The 27,420-nt window shown below is 40.7% G+C and overlaps 1 protein-coding gene across 10 annotated transcripts in view; it reads right to left on the bottom strand.

Annotated features, from left to right (window-relative positions):
- Positions 1-27,420, bottom strand: part of DEPDC5 (DEP domain containing 5, GATOR1 subcomplex subunit) — a 117,320-nt gene that overhangs the window by 71,954 nt on the left and 17,946 nt on the right. For all 10 annotated transcript variants that reach the window (XM_058531856.1, XM_058531858.1, XM_058531857.1 and 7 more), the window contains exons 9-20: positions 22,973-23,051; positions 21,992-22,053; positions 17,856-17,925; positions 17,456-17,528; positions 13,226-13,329; positions 12,865-12,939; positions 11,118-11,252; positions 9,933-9,994; positions 9,717-9,790; positions 5,083-5,152; positions 3,319-3,355; positions 2,672-2,792 (exon numbers count right to left, since the gene is read on the bottom strand). In XM_058531856.1, coding sequence (XP_058387839.1) covers positions 2,672-2,792; positions 3,319-3,355; positions 5,083-5,152; positions 9,717-9,790; positions 9,933-9,994; positions 11,118-11,252; positions 12,865-12,939; positions 13,226-13,329; positions 17,456-17,528; positions 17,856-17,925; positions 21,992-22,053; positions 22,973-23,051 — 962 coding nt within the window. The remainder of the gene's footprint in view (positions 1-2,671; positions 2,793-3,318; positions 3,356-5,082; positions 5,153-9,716; positions 9,791-9,932; positions 9,995-11,117; positions 11,253-12,864; positions 12,940-13,225; positions 13,330-17,455; positions 17,529-17,855; positions 17,926-21,991; positions 22,054-22,972; positions 23,052-27,420) is intronic.

Raw genomic sequence — 27,420 nt, 5'->3', positions numbered from 1 at the left:
CTCCGGCCATGCTGAGGCCGTGTCCCACATACAGCAACTAGAAGGATGTGCAGCTGTGACATACAACTATCTACTGGGGCCTTGGGGGAAAAAATAAATAAATAAAAATTAAAAAAATAAAAGAAATAGGGGAAATGACTGTCAGTTCTCAAATGGCCAAAATCCTGGGATCATAGCTGTAAAGAGGTGACTGCTCTGGTTTGATCCCACCTGATCCCACTGATCAATGTCATTTTACTGAAAATGGGGTAACCAGACATGGTATGATGTGATCCAAGAGAAAGTACACAGCGCCACCTTAGAAATCTTCTTGCATCAAAAACTGAACCTAAATCCAATCAAGTCTCTAGAGATAATTGCCAATTTACAGGAAATTCAGAGACTAGAGGACAAGTTAAACATTATAAGGAAATAATCAGCCAAATGAAGAAAGCAAGACATTCTACAGTCACAGAAAAATACATTACAACGAAATGCAATGTGCACATCTTCTTAAATTTATTTTATTTTATTTTATTTATTTTTTTCCCCCAAAGCCCCAGTAGATAGTTGCATGTCACAGCCGCACATCCTTCTAGTTGCTGCATGTGGGACGCGGCCTCAGCATGGCCGGAGAAGCCGCGTGTCAGTGTGTGCCCGGGATCCGAACCCGGGCCGCCAGCAGCTGAGCGCATGTACTTAACCACTAAGCCACGGGGCCGGCCGGCCCCTGCACATCTTCTTTAGATCCCAATTCAAACAAACCAATTGTAAAAACACATTTTTTGAGACATTTGGGAAATCCAGATATGGGGCAGCTACCAAAGGATATTAATTTTGTTACCAGTGATAAGGGTACTGTGATAATTTTTTAATTCTTATTCGTTAGAGACATATACTGAAATATTTGCAGGTGAAAAAAAAAATAGGATACCTAGGATTTGTTTTAGAATACTCAAGCAAAATTTAAAATGTTGGGGGATGGGCCGGCCCCGTGGCTTGGCGGTTAAGTGCACGCACTCCGCTGCTGGCGGCCCGGGTTCGGATCCCGGGCGCGCACCAACGCGCCGCTTCTCCGGCCATGCTGGGGCCGTGTCCCACATACAACTATAAGAATGTGCAACTATGACATACAACTATCTACTGAGGCTTTGGGGAAAAAAAAAAAAAGGAGGAGGATTGGCAATAGATGTTAGCTCAGAGCCGGTCATCCTCAGCAAAAAGAGGAGAATTAGCATGGATGTTAGCTCAGGCCTGATCTTCCTCACAAAAAAAAAAAAACGTAGGGGAAGTAATGAAACAAGACTGACAACATGCTGATAGCTGTTCATTACACTACTCTATTTGAACACGTTTGAACATTTCCTTAATAACAATTTAAAAAACAGTATACCCTTATTAAAACATAAAACTCCCTACTCTGGAAGCAGTAGGAAGAAGGATCAAAAGGAGAGAAGCTCAAGGGGGAGGCAAAAATTCAGAATGGAAGAGTTAGCAACTGCTGATAGGGCTGCCCCTGGCATCAGAGCTGTTCTTTCCACCTGGAAGGATTTTGTTTTAAGTAAGAGCTTAAACAGAGCCTGAAAATAGATCCCAAAGGCTGACTACACATTCATTATTTCAACAGTAAATATTTGAGCACCAGTATATGCTCCGCCCAGCGTGGGGGATGGAGCACCGATTAAGACATGGTCTGTGCCCTCAAGGAACACGCAGGCTGGGCACCTCTCTGAAACACCATGTCTTGCCATCTTTGAATAGAGAAAAAAAAAACCAAGGATCTTGGGCTATGAAAGCATTTTTAAATATTCAGAAGAAAAGCACTACCGAAGTCCTAAGCAGCACCTACGTGCAGGGGAGCTGCTGTTCACAGCACTTATTCTAAGCTCCAAACATTTTCAGGATGAGAGGTTAAGATGGGATAAGGAAAAAGGACAGATGACAATCATGTGGCCACTACAAGCTCATTTGCCACAATGTGAAGAGATGAAATGTTCTTCCAATCAGTTATGCTCAGATAAACTTGCATATTGAAGAAATCTGGAAAATGGACTCATGGTATTGGGTAAACTGGGGAAAAAAAATGAGCTAGAGCTTTGTTTCATACGTTCATAACAAACTTCTACGTGATAAACTAAGTCTAAAAACCAAGATTATAAAGTGTTAGAAGAAGATATAAAATATATATCTCTAACCTTGGAGTAGGGACAGCTTTCTTACACAAGACCCAGAAACGAACATATTGGTAAATCTGACTACATCATAATTAAAAACTATTATACAATCAAAACACCATGGAGCAAATTTTAAAAGCAGGAATTAAAGAAAGAAAAGTCTCTTGCCCTCTGGGAATAATAAACCTAATAGAAACTCTGGGCCCTAGGATCTATCTATATATTAGTGGCAACCCAGTGAGAAGATTCGAGAATTTGTGAATTGCTTCTCGTGGCTAGAAAAAGCAGAAAAACGCTCTCCTTATTTGGGGACAATACTTGACAGCAAACATCACTAACAAAATGGCTGGGCCAGAGAACATGAAAACAGAATCCCTAACAATCTACATGGTCTGGCTTCTATTTGGCTAATTTTAATTTAAAACATTTTCAAGGTTGCTCTCATTAAGGTCCCTACTGGACCTCAGGTTTTCCTAAGCAATTTTTACATCCACCCCAAAATGAATCTGGCAGCAAACCTGCAGGTGGCGAGGCGCTGAGCCCGAGATGGGCCGGGCAGCCTGAACACTTGAGCGTCATAGGCATCATAATCTACTTGGATGGGAAGGGCGTTCTCAGATTCTTTTGGAGTCCCGAGAGCTGAAATACACAAATAATACGAATTGTTATCAAAACACATTTCAACCAGATGCCCTCAGAGGGTCTTCGTCAAAATCTGCAAGGCACAGGTGATCATCATCATCTCCTCCTGAAAAAAATGGGATAACAACCCATTCATCAGGTTGTTGAGATTAAATGACTTACATGTCAAAGCAATACAGAAACAGTACAGCACTAAATAAAGCCAAGCTGATGGCAGTATTTCATTCTTCTGTGATCCCACTTTAAAAATATCATTTTAATATGTATGTCTAGTACTCTAAAACTTTCTACCTGATCCCTACGATTGACCTAAGGAAAATAAAAACAAGGTTTTGTCATCATCCATTTTGCAGTCGACAGGACAAAAATATATAAGGCGATTAAGGGACATTCCCAAGGTCACACAAGGGGAACTCAGGTCTCCCAATTTGGCTGTGAACTTTTTATGGGACCTCATATAATCTTGTTGCCATGAGTTAGCTGTCTCTAAAAGTAATGAAAGCAGACCTCAAAAAATACTCACATGTATCACGGCCATTTTTTGCTTTCTCAGAGGCAGGCTGTAAAATTAAATAGACAATTAGTCACTCTCTCCTCTGCTAGAACAGAACTTATCACAAGACACAGTTTGGGGGTGGCCGCTCCCCAGAGGAGAGACCATGTCTTACCCCTCACTGTAACTGATGGAACAGCAGAAGCTAACACCTGACACCTATCTACCATGGTGTCAAGCCCTGCTGGGTCCTTTACTTCCCACCTCACATCTTGTTCACTCTCACAACTCTATCCAATGGGGGCATAGACCCCACTTTACAAGTGAGGATATTCAATTATAGAAAATATAAGGGACTTGCTCAAAGTCACACAATTAGCAGGTGGCAAAGCCACAATCCAAGTCCACCTCTTCAGACTCTTGGTCAATCCACTGGTGTGTTTGTCCTACTGTAGCTAGGTTCCACCTGACCCCAGACTCTGTATGCTTCCCCGTTCACCAAAGTGCTCTGTCTGCCTACAACCACCACAATTGAGCACCTGGTAGATCTAATTTGCTAAAATGGAGTACGAAGAGAGGAAACTGAAAGAATTACTTTTTTTTAAAATAAATCTTTTTCAAGACCCTTATACCTTCCATAATAATACTAATTCGTTCTTCTTTAAAACAATCATCTTGCAGAGAAGTTCTTCCATGTTCCACTTAGCTGAGAATGGTTGTGGTAAAAGCAGAAAACCTCAGAAGGCAGGAGAAGGCCCTTCTGGGCAGAGTCCTGTTTCCCAGCACTTCACTACTTGACATGGCCCATTTTAGGAGTCCTCATACTCCTCCAAATTAATATTTTCCCTATTAAAAGAGTAACATTAACCGCCCTCTCCCCCACAAAATGGAAGAAGTGGCCCTGATACTACTATTGCAACACAGTCACAATGGGGCAACTTGCAGAGTTCAGCTCTGCTAGAAATAGGCAGATAGGCGAGAGCACTCTAGTGTGGGGTCTACATACATAAGAATCTGGTTTTCTCCTCATATTACAGCAAAAATGCTTTTTCAGATTCTTAATAGTAGCATTTTTATTGGCTACAAATACATTCCATTGAGTGGATATTTCATGGTTTATTTAGCCATTTCTCTACTATTTTCAACTGCTCACTATTATACATAAAACCAGACCAAGATCTACATGCATACAATATCCTCAACTACTTCCTTAGACCACATGGCCCAAAATCGAATTATCTGGCCAAATGGTATTTACATTACTCTTGACACATATGGCTGAAGTGCCTTCCATAAGTATTGTACATCAACCAGGTACACCAGCACCAAATTCATAACACATTTTCCAGTATTTGGTATAATTATTGTTTTAAACCTACTTGGTAAGCAAAAAGAAAAAATCCCCATTCCCGTTTGAATTTGCATTTCTTTACTGCTAAGATGTGATCTTTTTATCATATTTCCCTTTTGCTGGAATATGTGTCTATATCTTTGTCCCCCCTGGTATCTGAGAGGTCTCAGTATCTGAATAACCCAGTCATGTCATAAGAAAAATAGTTCTTTTATTATTAAAGATCTAAACATAGTTCTCTGTCATATTTTTGCCAAAGATATTTCTTGCAGTCTGGTGGTTTGCCTTGTTATTTATTTATTTAATGTGGAAAATCGTGAAGTTCTAAGACAAATTTCTTAAACTCTATTGATGACCACGGGGAGGAGGGGGTATCTCAGAACCAAAATAACCACATCAGTGTGTGACAGTCCCTGAAGGCTCTGCTGGTTGGTGATACCTACCTTCTTTCCCGCCAGTTTTATCCGTGGGGTGAAACTGTTACAAAAGAGCTGGCTTTTGGATGTGTAGAAACTGTGAAAGAAACAAACAGGGACATGAATCTAAACCCCTTTCATTTTAAACCTCAAGACACAGTGGAGGGGGCTGGCCTGGTGGCAAAGCAGTTCAGTTTGCATGCTCTGCTTTGGTGGCCCGGGGTTCGCAGGTTCGGATCCCGGGTGCAGACCTACGCACTGCTCATCAAGCCATGCTATGGCGGCATCCCATATAAAGCAGAGGAAGATGGGCACAAATGTTAGCCCAGGGCCAATCTTCCTCAGCAAAAAAGAGGAGGATTGGCAACACCTTAGCTCAGGGCTAATCTTCCTCACAAAAAAAAAAAAAAAGACACTTGAAATCCTAGCCATGGATCAGCCCTCTCATGAATGCCTTTGTCTCAGGCTTCACTGATCTTCCAAATTCTAACTTCTTTTGTAATTACTATAAAACATTAATTATGTTTTTAATTATTGTTCTTTTCTTTTTTTCCTCAAAAATTGTTTCATGCTAGTCTTGATCCCTAACTGGATTAGAATCTCCTCTTCATGGCAGGGATTAAATCTATTTACACCACAATACTTTTTCACTTAGATACTTGGCTTGATGCTGGGCCCAAGGGAAGTCCTTCTCACTCACTGATTGATCAGCACTTAGTAAGCCAGAATAACGCAGGCAAGAAAAGGAAAAGGTGGCACTCAAGAAAAGATAAAATCATCAAATCCTCTGAAAATCATATCTTAACGCAGTCATGTCAGATACACAAGAAAATTGGAGATCCAGCTTTGCCCTAGGTATGTTGAATGAATGAGTGAATAGATGCTGTGCAGCCTTTTCTATTCCTTAGGCATCACTCTGCATTCTCTTTTATCTACAATTAATTTGTGGTAAAGGTGTTCTGAATAGCGACCAGTCCCCACCTTCGATCATAACTCTGATCATAAAAACATAAAAAGGGGTGGTATAGGAGCCGGCCCAGTGGCATAGTAGTTAAGTTCGGCACGCTCTGCTTCGGCAGCCCAGCTTCAAGGGTTCGGATCCCAGGCATGGACCTACACTACCTATCAAACCATGCTATGGTGGCAACCCACATTCAAAAAACAGAGGAAGGTGGGCACAGATGTTAGCTCAGGGCCAATCTTCCTCACAAAAGAAAAAGGGGGGGCAGCATCAATAGATAACCAGTAGACTGTGGGGCAATCCCAGTGGCACATTAAGTGTATAAGAACATAAGAATACCAGCTTCAGTCAGATCTGGAGTCCAGCCCTCGAGACTTGGCCTCTCACAGTGGTAGAAGAAAGTATCAAGTAGAGGATGCTACTCTCATTCCAAATATTAATTACGAAAGATCTCAGTGGTGAAGTGATGTCAGCCAGAAGAATGGGTTTTTATCAGACTGAACATATAAAATTGCTGTGTTTGAATCAAAAACAACTTAATATCAAATTCAAATAGTTCAAACTCAACTGCAGCTTTGCCATGAACTTGCTGTTCAATCCTAGGCAAGCCACTTAACCTCTCTGGAACTCGGGTTCCTCATCTATATACAATGTGACTGAATGGTCTCTATGATCTCCAAGATAAATTCCAGTTATACCCTGTGATATCCCCCAAAATCCCAGTTTTATAACTCTTATGTATCTGATTAATTTACTTTTTTAGATTAATTTTCATTATTAGCCAATAATACTTTGGGAGTAATAAGTTCTCACTGAGGGCTGGCCCCGTGGCTTAGCAGTTAAGTGCGCGCGCTACGCTGCTGGCGGCCCGGGTTCGGATCCCGGGCGCACACCGACGCACCGCTTCTCTGGCCATGCTGGGGCCGCGTCCCACATACAGCAACTGGAAGGATGTGCAGTTATGACATACAACTATCTGCTGGGGCAGTGGGGGAAAAAATAAATAAATAAAGTTATTTAAAAAAAAAGTTCTCACTGAAGAGAATTTGATTATGCTTAGAAGGCCTTGTGGGAACACTCTGCCCGCTTCTGAAGAGACTTGCTGACAGGATGAGAACAATGGCCCCTGTGAGCAGCTGCCTATCTCAGGCCCTCTTGTTCCTGTCCCCGAGTGGTTCAAGCAAACAAGGCTCACAATGACATGTGAAATGCAGGCCTCAGGCCCTCTCGGCTCTCAGATTCTGAAGCTCCGCACGCACGTGTGAATCCATCCTCCATCTTAAATGGCATCAGAGAGCCAAATTAGGATGAAAAACAAAGTGAAAAAATCAGGAAACTTGCAAGTTATTACAAAGTAAAATCTGAGGAAACTGCAATACTTAAGTGCTTATACAATTTTGTGTGTGCTACAGCTGCTTTTTCCCTTATTTCCTAAACAGTTTAAACTTAAAACCATGAAATATGGTGAACAATTAAACTGTAGCTATTTTCTTATTAGCAAAAGAATCAATGTCTTATTCAAAGATTACAAATCCAAAAACAATTAGAGGGTCACACTGGTCTCTGAAATAAATGAAAAAGAAATAAGCTCAAAATACTATTTTACCTGAACCAAGTTTTTAAAATAATGGTAACATAAACACAAAATGAGGATGATTCTGAAGGCATCTTATTATGAAGCAGTCACTTTTTCTTAGTGTGACTTTGTCAGGCAATGCAATGACAACATATAAAATTGAGCATCATTAAAAAGTCACATATACACATACAAAGGAATAACACAGATGACCAGCCAGAGAGTATCTCACTGGGCTCCCTGAGAAGAGACAGGCATACTGGGAACAGGATAATTACAATGTGACCACACCATCTTTACAAAGCTGGCCAACCGCTCTTCCTTGCTCATGAAACTGGTTCTTCACCTATGAATGATTACAACTAACCAGCAACAACCCCCATATGAGAGCAATGTGGCCCTTAGCAAAGATAAAAGAAATACCATGAAGCTGAAATCAACATTTGTGATGAATTTTCAAGCTAGTCTCCAGCAAAGATTTGCAACCAAACAGAAACCAAAATTAAAGGTTCTGTTGAGCTTGAGGCATGAGCCAAGTGGTCTTCTGCTCCTCATGAGTCCTGGCTTAAGACAGATAACACAGAGAGGGGTAGAAAGCTCTGGAAGCACTGAAAAGAAAGCAGCTATTCGAGACAGCACAGGAAGAACTCACAGAAGAGAGATGTTGGGCTGGGTCTTAGAGGATAAATAGGCATTTGCTAGGGAAAGGGCAGTGGAGAGGCCCTCCAGGTAGAAAGGCTCAGCCGTGAGAGTGAGACGTGGGTGTCTGCTATGCAGAACAAAAGAGGGCAAGTGGTGGGAGAGGAGGACTCAGATGTCAAACACTTTAGTCTTTATGGAGTCGGCATGAGGAATCAGAAGAAAAGAGCAGTAGGATTTGGTTTTCATTTTTCTTTTTTTTTGTGTGAGGAGATCAGCCCTGAACTAACATCTGCCAATCCTCCTTTTTTTTTTCTTTTTTTGGGCTGAGGAAGACTGGCTCTGGGCTAACATCCGTGCCCATCTTCCTCCACTTTATATGGGATGCCGCCACAGCATGGCTTGCCAAGCGGTGTGTCGGTGCACGCCCGGGATCCGAACCAGCAAACCCCGGGCCGCCACAGCGGAGCGTGCACACTTAACCACTTGCGCCACGGGGCCGGCCCCGAGGATTTGCTTTTCACAAAAATGACTCTGGCAACCAGGTACAGCAGTGATCGACAGATGCCGGTCCCCAGACTCCTGAGGTTCCGTGGTGCTACATCAGGGCCTGCTATGTGAGGAACAGAGAGGAACACTAACACTTTTTCACTTTTATATATTGGGATTCGCAGTAAGACTTTTAGTTGAAGGAAGGGCCCTGTTGCTTAAGAAAAAAAGTTAAAAAGGAAAGGAAAGAGGAAAACCACTGGTCTAAAGAAGTGATTCTCAATTGGGGCGTGGGGGGATTTTGCCACTCAGGGGACATGTGGCAGTATCTGCAGACATCTTTGGTTGTCATAACTGGGGGTGTATGCTGTTGGCATCTAGTGGGTAGAGGCAATGGACGCTGCTCGACATCCTAAAATGCACAGGACAGCTCCCCAACAACAAAGAATGATCCAGCCCAAAATGGCAGTAGTGTCAAGGTTGAGAAACCCTGGTCTAAAGGATGAACTGAAGGAGAGAGACTAGAAATAGCCACACTAATAAGATTATTGCAGGAGTTCAGAAAGACGAGGACCAGGATAAGGCAGTGGCACTGGCCGAGGGACAAGAGACAAACACCATCCTTGAGCTGGAATCAGCAGGAATACTGAAGCCTTGTCCCATGTGAAGAAGAGGCATGGAGATTTTTCTACAAATGGAGGAGGCTAGGCACAATGTTGGTCTGTTATGGTCTGTGGGAATTGGGAACAGTAGCAGTTGAGAATAACAGTCGAAATAGTCCTTCAAAATTTGTTTTTATTGTTTTCACTGTAGATTGTTCTTACGTTACTGCCACTGCTTTGTGTGTAGAGAAGCTTTAAGCAAAAGTGAGAACTTTGGTTTCCATACTTTCTTGACAAAAGATTTTATAGTAAGAACTTAACAGATTTGAAGAGAAAATGGCAAGAAAGTTATTTGAAACCCTTATCATCTACTATGAATCAAGATTACACTCACCTGTGGTTTATCCAGTGAGGAATATTATAGTCATCGCCCAGACGAGAATCGCAAGGTGCACTCCGATTATGAAGCTGAAGGGAAAGAGCCAGTGCACAGATAAGCCAAAAAACAAGTAGGAAGTGGACCTGCTCCAACTTTTCTGTTTTGAACTGTTCTCAAGATCACACTGGTGCTGGAAACTGGCCTTTCATAAGTAATCCAAAATCTAATTACCTTGAACAATGGGACAGCATGTAAAGGTTGCTCCCCCATGCACACCAAGTCCACACCAATTCCTACAAAAGAAAAGACAATAAGAGTTTGAGGGTGGGGAGAAAAGAGGTAGAGGTAAGTATCCCAAACTATAATCAATGTTATTTAACTGGATCAGCGTATACGGCAAAGCAGACTTACCCTTTCTACAATTTATAACCTCATCAGTGCTGCCTATACAGCAAAGAAGTAAATAGATGCATTTTTTTCTGTTTCCTCTTTACTAATCCTATCACACCTGCCACTATTCAGCACTTGACAATTAGCCTTTGACTGCTTTGCAGATCATGATTTGTCAAAAAGACAACCAGGCCTCCATTACTCAAGTTTCAAGGCCAGAAAGGAAAAGGAAACTTGTCATCTCAGTAAAAAGCAAAACAACCCACATAATTTAACAGAGCATCTTTATTGGCAATCAGGATTTACTTTCCCAACTCCATCTTGCTGTTGAAACACAAATCAAACTGGGGGCATGGGGTGCGAGCTGGGGAAGCATGGACCATCACGGAGAGAGGACTGGACCAGATGGTCTGATGGTACCTCCCAAGATGGGCTGACGGCACACTGGTTCCTTGAAACAATCCTCAAAAATGGTTCTCCAGTGTCAAATATGTTTGGGAAACTCAGACTATTAGTTATGCTCTTTAGAGAGAAACAAGATACACTAGCATATTAAAACCTGCAACTAGCGGGGCCGGCCCAGTGGCATAGCAGTTAAGTTTGCACACTGCGCTTCAGTGGCCCGGGGTTGGCAGGTTCGGATCCCAGGCGCACACCGACACACTGCTTGTCAAGCCATGCTGTGGTGGCGTCCCATTTAAAGTAAAGGAAGATGGGCATGGATGTTAGCCTAGGGCCAATATTCCTCAGCAAAAAGAGGAGGATTGGCAACAGATGTTAGCTCAGGCTAATCTTCCTCAAAAAAAATTTTTAAAAATAAAATAAATAAATAAATACAAACCTGCAATTAGGGAATCTGCCTAAGTGTGCATGACCCAGCATTTCCCAGACCGATTGGACCATGGAAGTCTCTGTCATCTGACATTTCTCACATCCCCACATCTCAGATGCAGAGCCAGGGAAAACTCAGAGTGCTAAGGGTAAAGCAGGCTATAAACACTCAGAGACAGCACAAACCAGCATTACCGTTATCTATCATTCGCTGCTTGGTCAGGATCATGAGCAGACGGTCCACTTCAAACACGCCCACCCCAGGCGTGATCACCACAGACATCTGCCCCGTTCGGTCAAAGTTGCGGTTGATGTAATGTTTATCAAACACTTGAAACAAAGCAAAAAGTCCTCCAATGAAGATGTCACAGCTTTTCAGAAACCAGTCATTGGCAAGCATCTCTGTGCTCTCAGAGCATCTCATCCATATTTCTACTACAGCAATTGCCACATTCTGACCTGAATTCTAGTTAGTCATGTGCACGTCTATCTTTCCCCTTCTACACTAAGAGTGGCTTAAACATAGGACTAGGTCACTGTCACCTTTGTTAATCCTCATTGATGCCTAATATTTGTCTTGTGCAGTCTTTTTTTTTTTTTTTATAATTTTATTTATTTATTTTTTCCCCAAAGCCCCAGTAGATAGTTGTATGTCATAGCTGCACATCCTTCTAGTTGCTGTATGTGGGACGCAGCCTCAGCATGGCCGGAGAAGCGGTGCATCTGTGCACGCCCAGGATCCGAACCCGGGCCGCCAGCAGCAGAGCGCACGCACTTAACCGCTAAGCCATGGGGCCGGCCCTTGAGCAGTCTTAAATGCTCAAATTTCATGTTGTTAATTTAAACTGGCCATAAATGAGTCTGTATAAAAACTTACAAGAATCAAGTATTAATTTAAGACAATATTTAAGACAGTGGACCAGAATCTTGTGTAACTTTGTAAATTGGGCAAGTTAACTTTTATTTCTGGCCTGTGCAATTCCCACTTGGAAAAATCAGTGATACTCAAATATGACAAAAAGATTTGCTAATAAAAGATTCCGTGCTCTAGCATCCCTAGTACTTGGGAACAGACACATGGTAAGGTGATACACATAGTATAGTGACCACACATCATCACTTCCACCACTGGCCAGCGCCAGACAGACATCTAACTGGAGCTGCGCCGATCAGACCCTCTCTGCTGGGAATGTGGAATTCTGATCAGAGAGCAGACAGGGCTGCTGGGAGCTGAACATGGCGCTAGGAATTCCTGGTGCTGTGGTTCCCAGAGCCACCCTCAGCCCCACCTTCTTCGGCCTGGTGTTCAAGCTTTTCCTGGCTTGAACCCCACCAAGCCCCTATATCCTTAGAGTAAATTTCTCTTTTTGTTTAAATGAATTCAGTAGGTTTCTGTTATTTGCAAAGTATCTCAGCTAACACATAAATGCAGGGACAAACATTCAGAAGAAATCACGTCACACTGTTAACAATGGTCCCTCTTAGAAGGAGACTGATAGTGGAGGGAGGGGGAGATACTCATTTTCACTTGATATACCTCTCTGTTATTTGAATTGTAGACAGATTGGTCACTTTTGTAATTTTTCAAAAAAGTAGATTAAAAAAAAATTTACCTAGAAGCCATTGAGGGATGAGGTGGAAAATAATAAGAACACAGTTTTAGTAAAACAAAAAGCCCAAGGAAGCTTCCCTCCAGCTCTTTAGTCTTAGCTAACCATGAGAAGCAGATGAGAATAGCAAGTTAATTTCTCAACAGAAGACCTAGGAGCTAAAGGCTGGCCATTAAAATCATCCAATCAGAAGTTATTGCTTCAATTAATCTTGGGGGTGGGTGGATGGGGCATCATCAACTAGGTCTGGGTCTTTGGGCATTAGTAAAGAGAATTTCACAGCCATATGGTAAGCAAGGTGGCTGCTCACTGTGGCTGGTGTCCTTACTCACCATTGAAGGACAGATTGATGGCCTCTAGGTAGTTTCCTTGTGCTGAGGTAGAATTGTCTCCTTGAGGAAAGCCCTCTGAAGCAAAAGACACAAGAGAAGGGAAAACATCTCATGAAGGATGAACTCTTAAAAAAAAAGTGGAAGGTGTCTGGCTCCATAGGGTCCCCCACTCAGTAGTAGGGACATTATTGAACTTACTGCAGACATAATAAACAATTGAACCCAACTGGAAATAGAAACCTGGCAGAAGCAGAAACTATACACAGCACTAGAAGGGAAACAAGCATGAACCCCTTCATCTCCCCGCCTCCATCCTATGCCTCCTTTCCCTGCCCCACCTTCTGTCACATGGATGCAGTACCTGCCTGTTCCAGTCGCACCAACACTGGATACTGGATGAAGAGTTTTTTAATGGTCACGAGGAGTGAAGTCCACTCTTCTCTCCTCTCATTCTGCACCACCACTCTGAAAGGAGTATTATCATAAAATAGATATCAAGCGGCTATTACATACAGGACATCGGGTCCCCTACAGGGTTTCAAGGAAAGGAGAAAATGGGATTCCCAGAGTTAGGGGAATTTATCATACAATAATAAGTAATAAAGTCAAATGCATTTAACAAACATTAACAAAGAAATGTAATCACATCAATAGTCACATAGATCAAAAATAAAAAATAAGAAAATATTTTAAAAATTGCCTTGAGATTATACTAATGCCCATGTTGAGCAGAGATATGAACATTCTCACATACTGAATTACAGTTAGTGATATATATGAAAAGCATTAAAAGAAAACATCTATATATATGTTTTACATATATATCCAATAAACATATCTAGGTCAGGAAACCTAGTGATGGGAATCTGTTTATTGTATACCTTCTGAACCTTTAAAATTTTGAACCATGTGAATGTATGCCAAAAAATAAATAAAATCTAAATTTAAAAAGAAAAATATACATTTCCATTTACCTAGTAATCTTATTTTATTTTACTTTATTTTATTTTATTTTTAATTTAACCTAGTAATTTTAATGCTAGGAATTTATCCCCTCCCATTATCAACATCCCTCATCAGAGTGCTGCATTTGTTGCAATTGATAAACCTACATTAACACATCATAATCAATCACCCAAAGTCCATAGTTTACCTTAGGATTCACTGTTGGTGGTGTACATTCTGTAGGTTTGGACAAATGTATAATGGCATGTCTCCATGATTATAGTATCATACAGTATTTTCATTGCCCTAAAACTCCTCTGTACTCCAATTATTCACCCGTCCCCCCACCCAACCAACCTCTGGCAACCACTGGTTTTTTTAGTCTCCATAGATGTGCCTTTTCCAGTATGTTATCTAGTTGGAATCATAGTATGTAACCTTTTAATATCGGCTTCTTTCACTTAGTAATATGCGTTTAAGGTCCCTCTGTGTCTTTTCATGGCTTAATAGCTCATTTCTTTTTAGTGCTGAATAATATTCCATTGTCTGGATGGACCACAGTTTATTTATCCATTTACCTACTGAAGGACATCTTGATTGCTTCCAAGTTTTGCCAATTATAAATAAAGCTGCTGTAAACATCCGTGTGCAGGTTTTTGTGTAGACATAAGTTTTCAACTCATTTAGGTAAATACCAAAGAGCATAATTGCTGGATCATATAGTAAGAGTATGTTTAGTTTTGTAAGAAACCACCAAACTGTCTTCCAAAGTGGCTGAACTATTTTGCATTCCCACCAGCAATAAATGAAAGTTCTTATTCCTCCACATCCTCGCCAGCATTTGGTGTTGTCAGTGTTCTGGATTTTGGCCATTCTAATAGGTATATAGTGGTATCCCATTGTTCTTTTTTGTGTGTGTGTGAGGAAGTTTCACCCTGAGCTAACATCTGTGCCAGTCTTCCTCTATTTTGTATGTGGGATGCCTCCACAGCATGGCTGATGAGTGGAGTATGTCCATGCCCGGGATACGGACCCATGAACCTGGGCCGCAGAAGCAGAGCATGCGGAACTTTAAGCACTCGGCCACGGGGCCAGCCCTCCCATTGTTGTTGTTGTTGTTGTTGTTTTTGGTGAGGAAGATGGGCCTTGGGCTAACATCCATTGCCAATCCTCCTCTTTTTGCTGAGGAAGATCAGCCCTGGTCTAACATCTGTGCCCATTTTCCTCTACTTTATATGTGGGACACCTGCCACAGCATAGCTTGATAAGCGATGCGTGGGTCCGCACCCGGGATCTGAACTGCAAACCCCAGGCCACTGAAGTGGAGCGTGCGAGCTTAACCACTACGCCACCGGGCCGGCCCCCCATTGATCATAGTTCAAAAAAAAAATACAGTTATAAAAGAATAAAAGATATATTCTTTAGGAATGCTATTACAAAATTGAAAAGCGAAAAAATACTCTGTAAGCTGACATTTGGCGCTAGCTTGATACTTAGGAAGGAACTAGCTACAAAGAAATATGTTCAAGGCTCCAGATTTGGGGTGTGGGGGAGACTGACCATTCAAGACAAAAACTAAGCCCACATAGTAAAGTGTTACTGCAAAAGATAGACATTGTATTTCCAAGTCAGAGGTAGGAGGGGAAACCAACAGGAGCTCCTCCTCTCAGTTACAGAAGGAAATAGTCTGAGGAAGCAAGATTAAATCAGTAGCAGGGTACTGAGTTAGAGAAGCAATCTCTACAAGCTTTAACAAGCGTAGTCAGAGATGATGAAACGTTCCTATTACTAAAGGGGTTGGTTCTGACTTAAACACAAAATCTTTGTACCTTAGGCAAGAATAAAACACCTTCTGAAAAGCAAAAGGCTTTCTAAGTCCATTTTGATGTCTACTCTATCCTCTTTCTGAAGTGCCAATAATCATGTGGTAGATTTCTCCACACATCTGAGAATTTAAAAGGTCAAAGTCCTATAGCTCATGCCATCAAGCAACCCAATCCGACTGCATCTGATATGCTTCCATCATCTCACAAAGTGTCCCTTATTCAGTGGCACTGTTGGGACAACTAGACTGATCTGCATCCTGCAGTGACGCAATGTGAAATACAGGACATCCAGCAATGACATAAGTCTTACTGATAAGGTTCAACTTAAATCCAATGAAGTCTTTAGAGCAGGGCTTCTCAACCTCCAAACTACTGATATTTTGGGCCAAATAACTCTTTATTGGGGGACAGGGGGGCTCTCCTGTGCATTGCAGGATGTTTAGCAGCATGCCTGGCCTCCATCCACTAGATATCAGTTGCATAACCTTCCTTTCCCACCCACTCACCCACACCATTTTGACAATTAAAAAATGTCTCTAGCGGGCCAGCCCGGTAGCGCAAGCGGTTGGGTGCGCGCGCTCCGCTGCGGCGGCCCGGGGTTCGCCGGTTCAGATCCCGGGCGCGCACCAACGCACCGCTTGTCAAGCCATGCTGTGGCGGCGTCCCATATAAAGTAGAGGAAGATGGGCACGGATGTTAGCCCAGGGCCAGTCTTCCTCGGCAAAAAAGAGGAGGATTGGCATTGGATGTTAGCTCAGGGCTGGTCCTCCTCACAAAAAAAAAAAAAAAAAAAAAAATGTCTCTAAACATTGCCAAATTGCCGGCCCGGGGGCAAAGCAAAATCACCCCAGTTGTACCCTCTAGTTTACAGAAAATAAACAAACACCACCACAAGGATGCAATCAGATAAATCCAGAAGGGGTCTCCTACAGCCTCCCTACTCAAAATGTGGTGCAAAAACAAGCAAACTGTGCAAACACAGGAGCTAGTTAGATAAGCAGCACTCAGGCCCACCCCAGAACTCTGACTGGAATCACCACTGTAACATGATCCCCAGGGGGTGGTTCATAAGCACACTAAAGTTTGAGAAGCACTGTTCTACAGGACTACTGACCCAGATTCTTCAACAGGTCGACAATCGGAAGGTAAAAAAAGAAGGGGAAATTGTTTTAGATTTAGACTTAAGAAGCAGACCAAATATAAGAATTTGTTTTGGAGACAATTAAAGAAATCTGAATATGTACTAGATATTGGACAATATTATAGAATTATTATTAATTTTGTGAAATGTGACTGTGGTTATTTATGAAAATGCCCTTAGTTTTCAGATATGCATAGGAACAAAATCTTATAATATCTATAATTTACTCTAAAATAAAATTTAGCCAAAAAACAGATGAAGCAAATATGGTGTTGGGTATACGAGTTCACTATATTATTCATTCTTCTTTTCTGTGAGTTTGAAATTTTTCACAGTAAAAAGTTTGGAAAGTCTAAATGCAATGTGGTATCCTGGATTGGGTCCTGGAACACAAAAAGTACATAAGTGGAAAAACTGGTGAAATTTGAGAAAAGTCTGAAATTTAGTTAATAGTAATGTACCAATGCTAATCTCATAGTTTTGACAAATGTACCTTGGTTATGAAATGCTAACAGAGGAAACTGGGTGAAAGGCATATAGAAACTCTCCGTACTATCTTTGCAAGTTCTCTGTAAACCTAAAATTATTCCAAAATAAAAAGGTTAATTTTTTTAAAAAGGACAGAAACAACCAAAAAAAAAAAAAAAAAAAAAAAGGCATAGCAAACACCCAAACATACTTATAAAAGTCTTCATAGAATCGTCCCTTGTGATCCTGTCGAATTGAGCCTCGGTTTACTTCAGGAAATTCATCTGAAATATAGAGAAAACAACATATGTAGATCAAATTGAAAGACAAATTCACATTTTCTCTGCTCCCCTTTCCTGGTTGAAGATTTGCACCACCAAAAAAAATAAAGATAATTGTATTTCTATTAAGTTAGTTTTAAGATGAATCACAGCCCATAAACTTCTTGCATCTACTAACGGACTTTGCGATTTTCTATTTTACCCTGTCCTCATAACAGAAATGGTGAGAAAAACGATCAGTGCAAAGGGAAAGAAGATGATAAGGAATGGATGGGGATGGGAGTGGGGGAAGCTTAATAAAAAATAACTATAGGAGAAAGGCATACTCACCAAGAGATTTTGCATCATAGAAAGTTCTAGAAAATAGGACCACTGTCACTTCATGACTACAGTTCTTCTCCTAGGTATGAGTAAAAGAGGGCTCAAGTTTATTTCATTTACTTCACTATGAAGCAGCCTTGCATGAACATAATATTCTCAATTCTAGGAGGCTCAGCGGCAGTGCACAGTATTGTAAAACTTCATGTAACTGTAGGTTACACAATGCAGTGGACAGAAAACTGCTGAGAGTCAGAAGTCCTGGCGCTGAAACATACCACTACACGACCTTGGGCAAGTTACCTAAAGTCCCAGGAATGTAGAAAGTGCTTTGAAAACTGGAAATCACCAATAAGTATGGGTTGGTGTCTCCCATCTCTTGACTTGGCATGAAACATATCAGCCCAGTGTCAGAGGATCACGGTATTTGTACCTGCTTCACAGTGTTTTTTTAATTTCTTCAGAACTGTAGTTTAGGGAACAAGAACAGAACCCATGGTGGTGGATGTAAGAATCAAAGACACTCCCATATCCTACCACTGTCATAAGGTAAGGATTGGGCGCTGCTTGAGATGCAGGGGTGGAAGCCAAGGCAATGAATTACCTTTGGACTGGGATGAGGACCAGTGAGAATAAACATTTCCATGGAGTCTGGAGATCAATGTTCTAGAAGTAGGGTGTTTACAGATGGCATGAAATTTGGCTTGCACCAGTGAGCCCGCAAGCTCAGTTTCAGTTCCTCCTGGGTCTTTGAAAACAACTGCCTACACTGACCAACCCCATCTCTAACCCAACCATACTTACTGACTACACAATTCAGCATTCACCATATAAGGCATATCTATAATATAATGTACATTACATGCCACCTTATATTCTTCCACGGATATATCTCAAGTGGACAGAAATTCCTAAACACAATCCACAGTACCAAGAGCAGAGTGCTAGGAAAGAGCAGACCTTCATTAGCCACCAACTAAATTACTGGACTCCCGGTGCTCCAAACTCAGCTCCAAACTTATCTGATTTTGGTATAAGTGATATACAGGAAAAATGCCTTACAATGGGCTGGTGTGGGCATACGAGCCTCTCAATGCATATGTGATGGAGGAGATAACATACAACAGTGGTGACATGGCCTGGGACTACAGAAACATAGACAGGACAGCACAGGGGTTATGATCTCAGGCTAGCCTAGATGAAAGGATGGAACCGGATTAGAAGCCTCATTCTGCTTTTACAGGCTATTGATCATAGGCAAGTTATCCAACCTCTTTGAGCTGTACTTTCCCTACCTGTGGAATAGGGACCAGAGGATTAAGTGAGATAATATGGGTAAAACACTTACCGCGATACCTGGTATGTCAAAATACTCAATAAATGTTAACTAGGACTACTACTATTACCCCCACTGCCACTATATTTGGGGCTCAGAAAAGAATTCGTAAACTCCCATGCTCGATCCTGCTGTCCAGTGTTAGCTTCAAGTTATTCAACAGGTTCTATGAAGAATAAACAACCTTCACCAAACTTCACTAAATCAGTACAGAGTGGTTACAGAAAGTTACTTTAATTCAAGTTCTTGCTTTAAAACCAACTTCTTGATTTTAACAAACATATTCTAACAGCAAAGTCCTGTAAACTAATGACTGGGCCTATGCCAAATCCTGTCCTTACATCTCATCATACATACACTCACAGAATCTTGGGTTAGGGGATATCTAAAGGGCAACTGAGCCAGACTTGAAATGGAGGTTTTCAAAAACGCAATATTCAAATGGCCATTATGTGATAAAGGTGACCACCCCCAAGGCTTGGCTTCCTGCAGTCCCTACTGTTTGTGCTCTCCTTCAGGCCCCATACTCAGGCAGACACAAAGGCCTGATCACCCTTAAGCCACATGACTGCAGAAGCTTCCTAGCTTGTCTGCTTAATTCCTGTCTGTCCCTTCACCAAATTGCTCCTGGCCACTGGACTACTCTTCCTCATATTCTCTCCAGCTTTGAGCACCTTGATCCCCTACTTAAGAATGTCTAATAGCGCCTACTTCCTATCAAATCAAGTCCAAACTGCCTGGCATGACTTGACACTGTCCTTCTAATCCAATCTTATTACTTGATTATTTGCCACACAAACCTTCTATGGAGTCATCTAAGACCACACCCCACTCTCATACCCATCTTCATCCTTTTGCTCATCTGCTTCTCTTCACCTGAAACTCCCTCTCTGTTTTCCCTTCCAACCATCCAAACCTTCCTCAGCCTTCCAAGTCCAAAAGTAAATAAAATTCCACCCCTAAAACATACGGTTTGCTGTTGTTTCAAATACATAGATCCAAGCGCCCCAGCAGGTTTGCAAGTTCCCTGAAGGCAAGCATCATATTTCTCTATCTCTAGCCTTCATAGCTGAAGGATACTGCTGCCATATTCCTGAGGAAGGAGAATGGGACTTAGATTCCACTGAGACCTAAATCCTACTGAGACCTTGCTATGTGCAGATACCTGAAAACACCTTGTGAGAGGGGATTATTATTATCTCCATTTTGCAGATAAGGAAATAGAGACTCAGAGAGACTGACTACTTCTCCAAGATAAAAAAGCTAATCAGAGTAGGAGCATAATTTTAAACCCAGTCTGGGGGCTGGCCCGTGGCTTAGCAGTTAAGTGCACAAGCTCCACTGCTGGCGGCCCGGGTTCGGATCCCGGGCGTGCACCGACGCACCGCTTCTCCGGCCATGCTGACGCTGCGTCCCACATACAGCAACTAGAAGGATGTGCAGCTATGACACACAACTATCTGCTGGGGCTTTGGGGGGAAAAAAAATAAATAAATAAAATCTTTAAAAATAAAAAAAAATAATAAAATAAAATAAACCCAGTCTGTTGTAATCCAAACTCCATGCTCTTTTCCACTACATAATATGACCTCAAATAGCTCTCATATTTAGGTCTTTGATCCATTTTGAGTTAATTTTTGTATGTGATGTGAGGTAAGGGTCCAAACTCATTCTTTTGCAGACAGATATTCAGTTGCCTCAGAACCATCTGTTGAAGAGACTATTCTTTCCCTCATTGAACGGACTTGACACTCTTGTCTAAAACCAACTGACCATAGAAGTAAGGGTTGATTTCTCTCTCTCAATTCTATTCCATTGATCTATATATCTATCTTTATGCCAGTACCATACTGTTTTGACTACTTTGACTTTGTAGTAAGTTTTGAAATTAGGAAGTGAGAGTCCTCCAACTTTACTCTTCTTTTTCAAGATTTTTTGGCTATTAAGGATCCCTTGCAATTTCACATAAATTTTAGAATCAGCTTTTCCATTTCTGCAAAAAAAAAAAACCATTGGGATTTTGATAGCGACTATATTGAACTATAGTTTGCTTTGGGTAGTACTGCCATTTTAACAATATTAAGTCTTCCAATCTATGAACATGGGTTGTTTTTTATTTATTTAGGTCTTTGTTAATTTCTTTCAGCAATGTTTTGTAGATTTTATTGTACAAGTCTTGCACATCCTTGGATAAATTATTTTGAAGTATTTTATTCTCTGTGATGCTCTTGTAAATAGAATTATTTTTTAATTTAATTCCCTTTTTAAAATTTGAATCTGTGTTTTTTAATTTCCTGCTCGAATTATTTATTGCTGATGAAACACAACTAATTTTGTGTGTTAATTTTGTATCCTACAACTTTGTTGAATTCATTTATTCACTCTAATAGGGGATTTTTTGTGGGTTTTTTTAGGATTTTCTGCATATATCATCTATAAATAGAGATAATTTTTCTTCTTCTTTGCAAATATAGATGTCTTCTATTTCTTTTTCTTGCCTAATTTCTCTGACTAGAACTTCCAGTACAATGTTGAATACCAGTGGTGAAAGCAGCCATCCTTATCTTGTTCTTCATCTTAAGGGGGCAAGTTTTTAGTCTTTTACCATTGAGCCTGATGTTAGCTATGGGTGTTTCATAAATGGCCTTTATCAAGTTGAAATGATTAAGGTAATTTAAATCTAAAGTCTTATCAATTTAGGCTTTAGCTAAGATACCTCAATTACAGGCAGCTTAATAGAAATAGTGTATTATTAAAATCTGCATTGAGTAATGTTTACTCAATGAGATTTAGTGCATAAGAAGAAACATACCTTCCATTTGGTAAAGAGATCAGCAAGGAAACCATTCACAGCTTTCTCAAAATATAGATCCCCTGAAAAGAAATGAGAAGAGGGCGAGATTTATCTTTATTTCTTGCTTACAATTTCTTCTCTCAATAAAATAACAGGAATGGGACCAGTCAAAGAGAAAGTAGGTTCTGCTATATCTTAAAACAAGATCATAAAAACTAGATGTATAAAAGTGGTTTCAACCTAGACTTTCTATTGAGCCAAATTTAATATTTTCCTCACCCAATAGAGGCCATGGCTCCAAGGTAAAATCCAAGATTGAAAAAGCTTTGGTGATTGAAAAATACAGGGTATCTTCAGAATGAGAGAACCATCTAACCTATAAATATGATTATTCTCATAACAATGCTCAAAGTTTGTTAGAAGATGATCTGGGAGACTCAGGGCATTCAGTGAATTATCATTTGCAGTTCCCGCTGTTCTCGAGTGACCTTGACGACCCACAGCAAAAATTAACATGTAATTTTGCTAAACACAAATTTGAATTGCATGCACCATGAGGCTGGTGTGTTGGACACAATATCCACACCTCATAGCAGCTTTACTGCTCTCTACTCATTATGTAGTAATTCTAAGAAAATGACACAAACATGGAGATTTCTGTGAGTGATAGGAAATGAAAAATACCAAAGGAAGTGTTGGTTTCTAGACACAGAGTCACTCTCTCTGTGACTTTTCATCCTGTACTTATAGAATAATTAAAGATCTGAGAAGCCAGATTTTTCATTAATACTTTACTACATTTATAGAATTCACTATGTATACATAAAATATGTAAAAATATTTATTTTTAATTTATTTATTTTAGCATTTGAGAATTTGTAAAGATCTCAAGACGTATCTTTAGAGAATGTCAAGAGCTTACTGTAAAATTATACCAACTTGGGGGAAACAAAAAACTTCTCCCCAGTGGCAGTTACAATCAGCACTTAGGAACAGTACCATAAATATCAAAATCCCACATTTCACAGCTCATCTGAATAAATATGTAAACCATAGCCGACGTAGAACGGAACACCACCTGAAATAGACAAAAACATAATTGCATTAAAAAGCAGTGATATATAGTTTCAGTTTTGCAAGATGAAAGAATTCTGGAGATCTGTTTCACAACAATGTAAAATATACTTAACACTACTGAACTGTTCACTTAAAAATCATTAAGATGATAAATTTTATCTTTTTTAAACATCAAAAAAAAACAAGCAATGATGGAAGATTTCTCTTTAGCATGACATGAGACTTCTAAAAGCAAGCTTCATCCCTGGAGTCATAGGCCATAAGAAGAAGATGCTGTCCTTGCCCTCTTGGAGCTTACAGTAGAGGATAAAGACATGCAAAATATTGCAACATATACAAACATTCCATGAAGGTTCCCACAAAAACGTAGAAGGGGCAGTGACTCTACCTGGGAAACTCAAAGAAACCTCATTATGGAGGTAGAACTTGGGGTAAGACATGCCAGTTGATGAGTTGCCAGTCTAATAAGTTATAATTGACATTCTACCCCCAGCCTCCAGCCCCCCTCAAATATTCAGACTGCCTCCAGGAAAAGCACATGCGGTTTTCTGGGCCTGCGTGCTTTACCACAAAATCCCTTAGCCAGCCCTTCCCTCCTCCACAAGGTTCTAAAGACATTTGGCAGGAAAGCAAAATCTAAGTCTCTGACACTCCATTAGTTCATTAGAGAACTTGCTCCTTAAAGACAGAAGAGTGTTCACCAGTCACTTCCCAGTGCTTTCCATAGTCTCTGGGGCATAACAGACACTTGATAAATTCGCTTCCCTCTCCAACACACAGAAACATACAGAGAAAATGTACCTTTCAAAATGTTACCTGTTATCATCCCTGGGTACTGGCATTATGAGTGATTTTGCTTCTTTGTCTTTTGTTTACCCTTTTAAATTATGAAATATTTCAGAGAAACAAAAATATATATTGTCTAACTTTTTTAACAATAAACATGAATGTTTTTTGGGGCCGGCCCTGTGGCGTAGCGGTTAAGTGCGCGCTCCACTGCTGGCAGCCCAAGTTCAGATCCCAGGCGCGCACCAACACAGCACTTGCCCAGCCATGCTGTGGTGGCGTCTCATATAAAGTAGAGGAAGATGGGCATGGATGTTAGCTCAGGGCCAGTCTTCCTCAGCAAAAAGAGGAGGATTGGCATGGATGTTAGTTCAGGGCTGATCTTCCTCACAAGAAAAAAAAAAAAAAGAATGTTTTTATAATTAAAGAAGTTATTTTTTTAAAGGATATCATTTTAGGCAAAATTATTCTAGAGGTAGAAGCAGATGAGTGGTTGCCTGTGGAGGGGTACACAAAGCAGAGGGGCACAAGGGAACTTTTTCGGGTGATGGAAATGTTCTATACTTGACTGTGGTGGTGGTGGTGTATACATCTGTCAAAATTCATTAAACTATACATGTAAAATAGACGTATTTTATTGTATCATAACCATGTTTTATTAAGTTGATTTAAAAGATAGTTTTCTAGATCTGGTTAGCACACTCCATATTTATAAATTATGTGTGTCTGTATGTATATAGATAAATATATAAGGTGATATTTTTAGTTATGTCTGTGTTTTACAGTTTTTTTTAAATGTGTCCTTCACTTTGAAACTGTAAAAGTATCAGATATTGTTATATTCAAATTACCCTCCCAATGGTCCCTTCTTTTTTTTGTTTTTAGATAGATTTTTTTAAGATAAAATTCACATAAAATTTGCCATTTTTAGTGAATTCAGTGGTTTTTAGTATGCTCTTAATGTTACGCAACCATCACCACTATCTAATTCCACAACATTTCCATCACTCCAAAAAGAAACACCATACCTATTAAGCAGTTACTCCCTACCACCTTCTCCCCTGGCAACCACTAATCTACTTTCTGTTTTTATGGATTTGTCTATTGTGAACACGTCACATAAATGGAATCACACAATATGTGGTCTTTCCTAACTGGTTGCTTTCACTTAGGCTAATGTTTTCAAGGTTCATGCATGTTGTTGCATGAATCATTACGTCCTTCTTTTTTCATTGAATAACATTCCACTGTATGGGTATACCACACTGTTTTATCTGTTCATCAGCTGATGGACATTTGGATTGCTTCTACCTTTTGGCTATTATGAATAATGCTGCTACAAACATGTGTATGCAAGTTTTCACATGAACATATATTTTCAATTCTCTCACATATACACCTAAGAGTGGAATTGCTAGGTCATATGATAATTCTATCATTAACCTTTTGAGGAACCACCAAACTGTTCCACAGTGGCTACACCATTTTACATTCCCATGAGGAGTGTATGAGGGTTCCAATTTCTCCACATCCTCTCCAACACTTGTTATTTTCCTTTTGAAAAATTTTTATTTTTATTATAGCCATCCTAGTGGAATCAAGGTAGTATCTCATTGTGGTTTTGATTTACATTTCCCTAATTACTAAGGATATTGAGCAGCTTCTCATGTGTTATCATGAATTTGTATATCTTCTTTGGAAAAACGTCTATTCAAACCATTTGCTCATTTTTTTTTCCCCCAAAGCCCCAGTAGATAGTTGTATGTCACAGCTGCACATCCTTCTAGTTGTTGTATGTGGGACGCCGCCTCAGCATGGCCGGAGAAGCAGTGCATCGGTGTGCCCTGGGGATCCGAAGCCAGGCCGCCAGCAATGAAGTGCGCGCACTTAACCGCTAAGCCACGGGGCCGGCCCGCTCATTTTTTAATTAAGATGCTTGCCTTCCTTTTTTTTTTTAAGTGAATCGATCATTTACTGTATCTGAATGTCTTTCAAAGATACCTTGAAAAATTCTAAGTAATGCTGGTTAGAACTTGATCTATATTTTAATATTTATATTGACTTACATCTATTAATATCTGTATCATACAGTTAATGTTGCCATTCTTAATTTAAAATTTTGGGTGCTTTTTATTATGAAAATTTTCAAACATACAAAAAAGTTGAAAAAGGGGCCGGCCCGGTGGCGTAGCGGTTAAGTGTGCGCGCTCCGCTGCTGGCGGCCCAGGTTCAGATGCCAGGCGTGCACCAACACACCACTCTTGTCAGGCCATGCCGTGGTGGCGTCCCACATAAAGTGAAGGAAGATGGGCACAGGGCCAGTCTTCCTCAGCAAAAAGAGGAGGATTGGCATGGATGTTAGCTCAGGGCTGATCTTCCTCACAAAAAAAAAAAAAAGTTGAAAAAAATATAGCAAACACCCACGTACCCACCACCTGGTATGACATTTGCTTTCTCATTTACTGATCACAATCTATCCATCTCTTTATGCATCAATCATCCATCTTATTTTTTCTATATAAAAATAAGTTGCAGACATCAATACTTTCTTTTCTTTTAAATTTGCTACTTCTAATCTTTTGTGGGCTGAAAAACCAGGTAACTGAACAGGTTATAAAGTTTATCTAAAGTAACTGGGCCTTGGGGCTGGCCCCGTGGCTTGGCGGTTGAGTGCGCTCGCTCCGCTGTTGGCGGCACGGGTTGGGATCCCAGGCGTGTACCGACGCACTGCTTCTCCGGCCATGCTGAGGCCACGTCCCGCATACAGCAACTGGAAGGATGTGCAACTATGACATACAACTATCTACTGGGACTTTGGGGGGAAAATAAATAAATAAATAAAATTATAAAAAAAAAAATAAAGTAACTGGGCCTTGTGATATTAATTAAACTAGGTAGTGCTAATTTCTTTTCATACGCTAAAATCTTGCTTTGCTAATCAGATTATGAATTCTTTTTTTTTTCTTTTTTTTTTTGAGGAAGATCAGACCTGAGCTAACATCCACGCTAATCCTCCTCTTTTTGCTGAGGAAGACCAGCTCTGAGCTAACATCTATTGCCAATCCTCCTCCTCTTTTTTTAGCCCCCCCTCAAAGCACCAGTTGTATGTCATAGTTGCACATCCTTCTAGTTGCTGTATGTGGGACGTGGCCTCAGCATGGCCAGAGAAGCGGTGCGTTGCTGCACACCCGGGATCCGAACCTGGACCGCCAGTAGCGGAGTGCGTGCACTTAACCGCTAAGCCATGGGGCCGGCCCAGATTATGAATTCTTAAGAAGGGGAAGCATGTCTAAAATTTCATTCAACAAACATTTGAGAGACGACTAAGTGCTAAGAGCCATACCAAAGAACTTTGGGATACAAAGGTACAAGACACAGTTCTTGCCCTTAAAGTGCCTGCAGTTTGGTGGTAAGGCACGCAAACAACGTATCTACCACGGTGTGATAAGTGCTAACATATGCATATATCTAGGATGTCATGGGGGCACTTCCAGCCTGGTGGAAACAAGAAGGCTTTGCTAGAAGCATAGAAGCCTGAGACTAGCACTAAGTGATGGATAAGTGGTTTGGGAAAGGAGGAAGGC

The sequence above is a fragment of the Diceros bicornis genome, chromosome 35 (assembly GCF_020826845.1).
Source record: "Diceros bicornis minor isolate mBicDic1 chromosome 35, mDicBic1.mat.cur, whole genome shotgun sequence".
NCBI classification, from domain to species: domain Eukaryota; kingdom Metazoa; phylum Chordata; class Mammalia; order Perissodactyla; family Rhinocerotidae; genus Diceros; species Diceros bicornis.
This window is presented reverse-complemented; position numbering and strand designations above follow the sequence as displayed.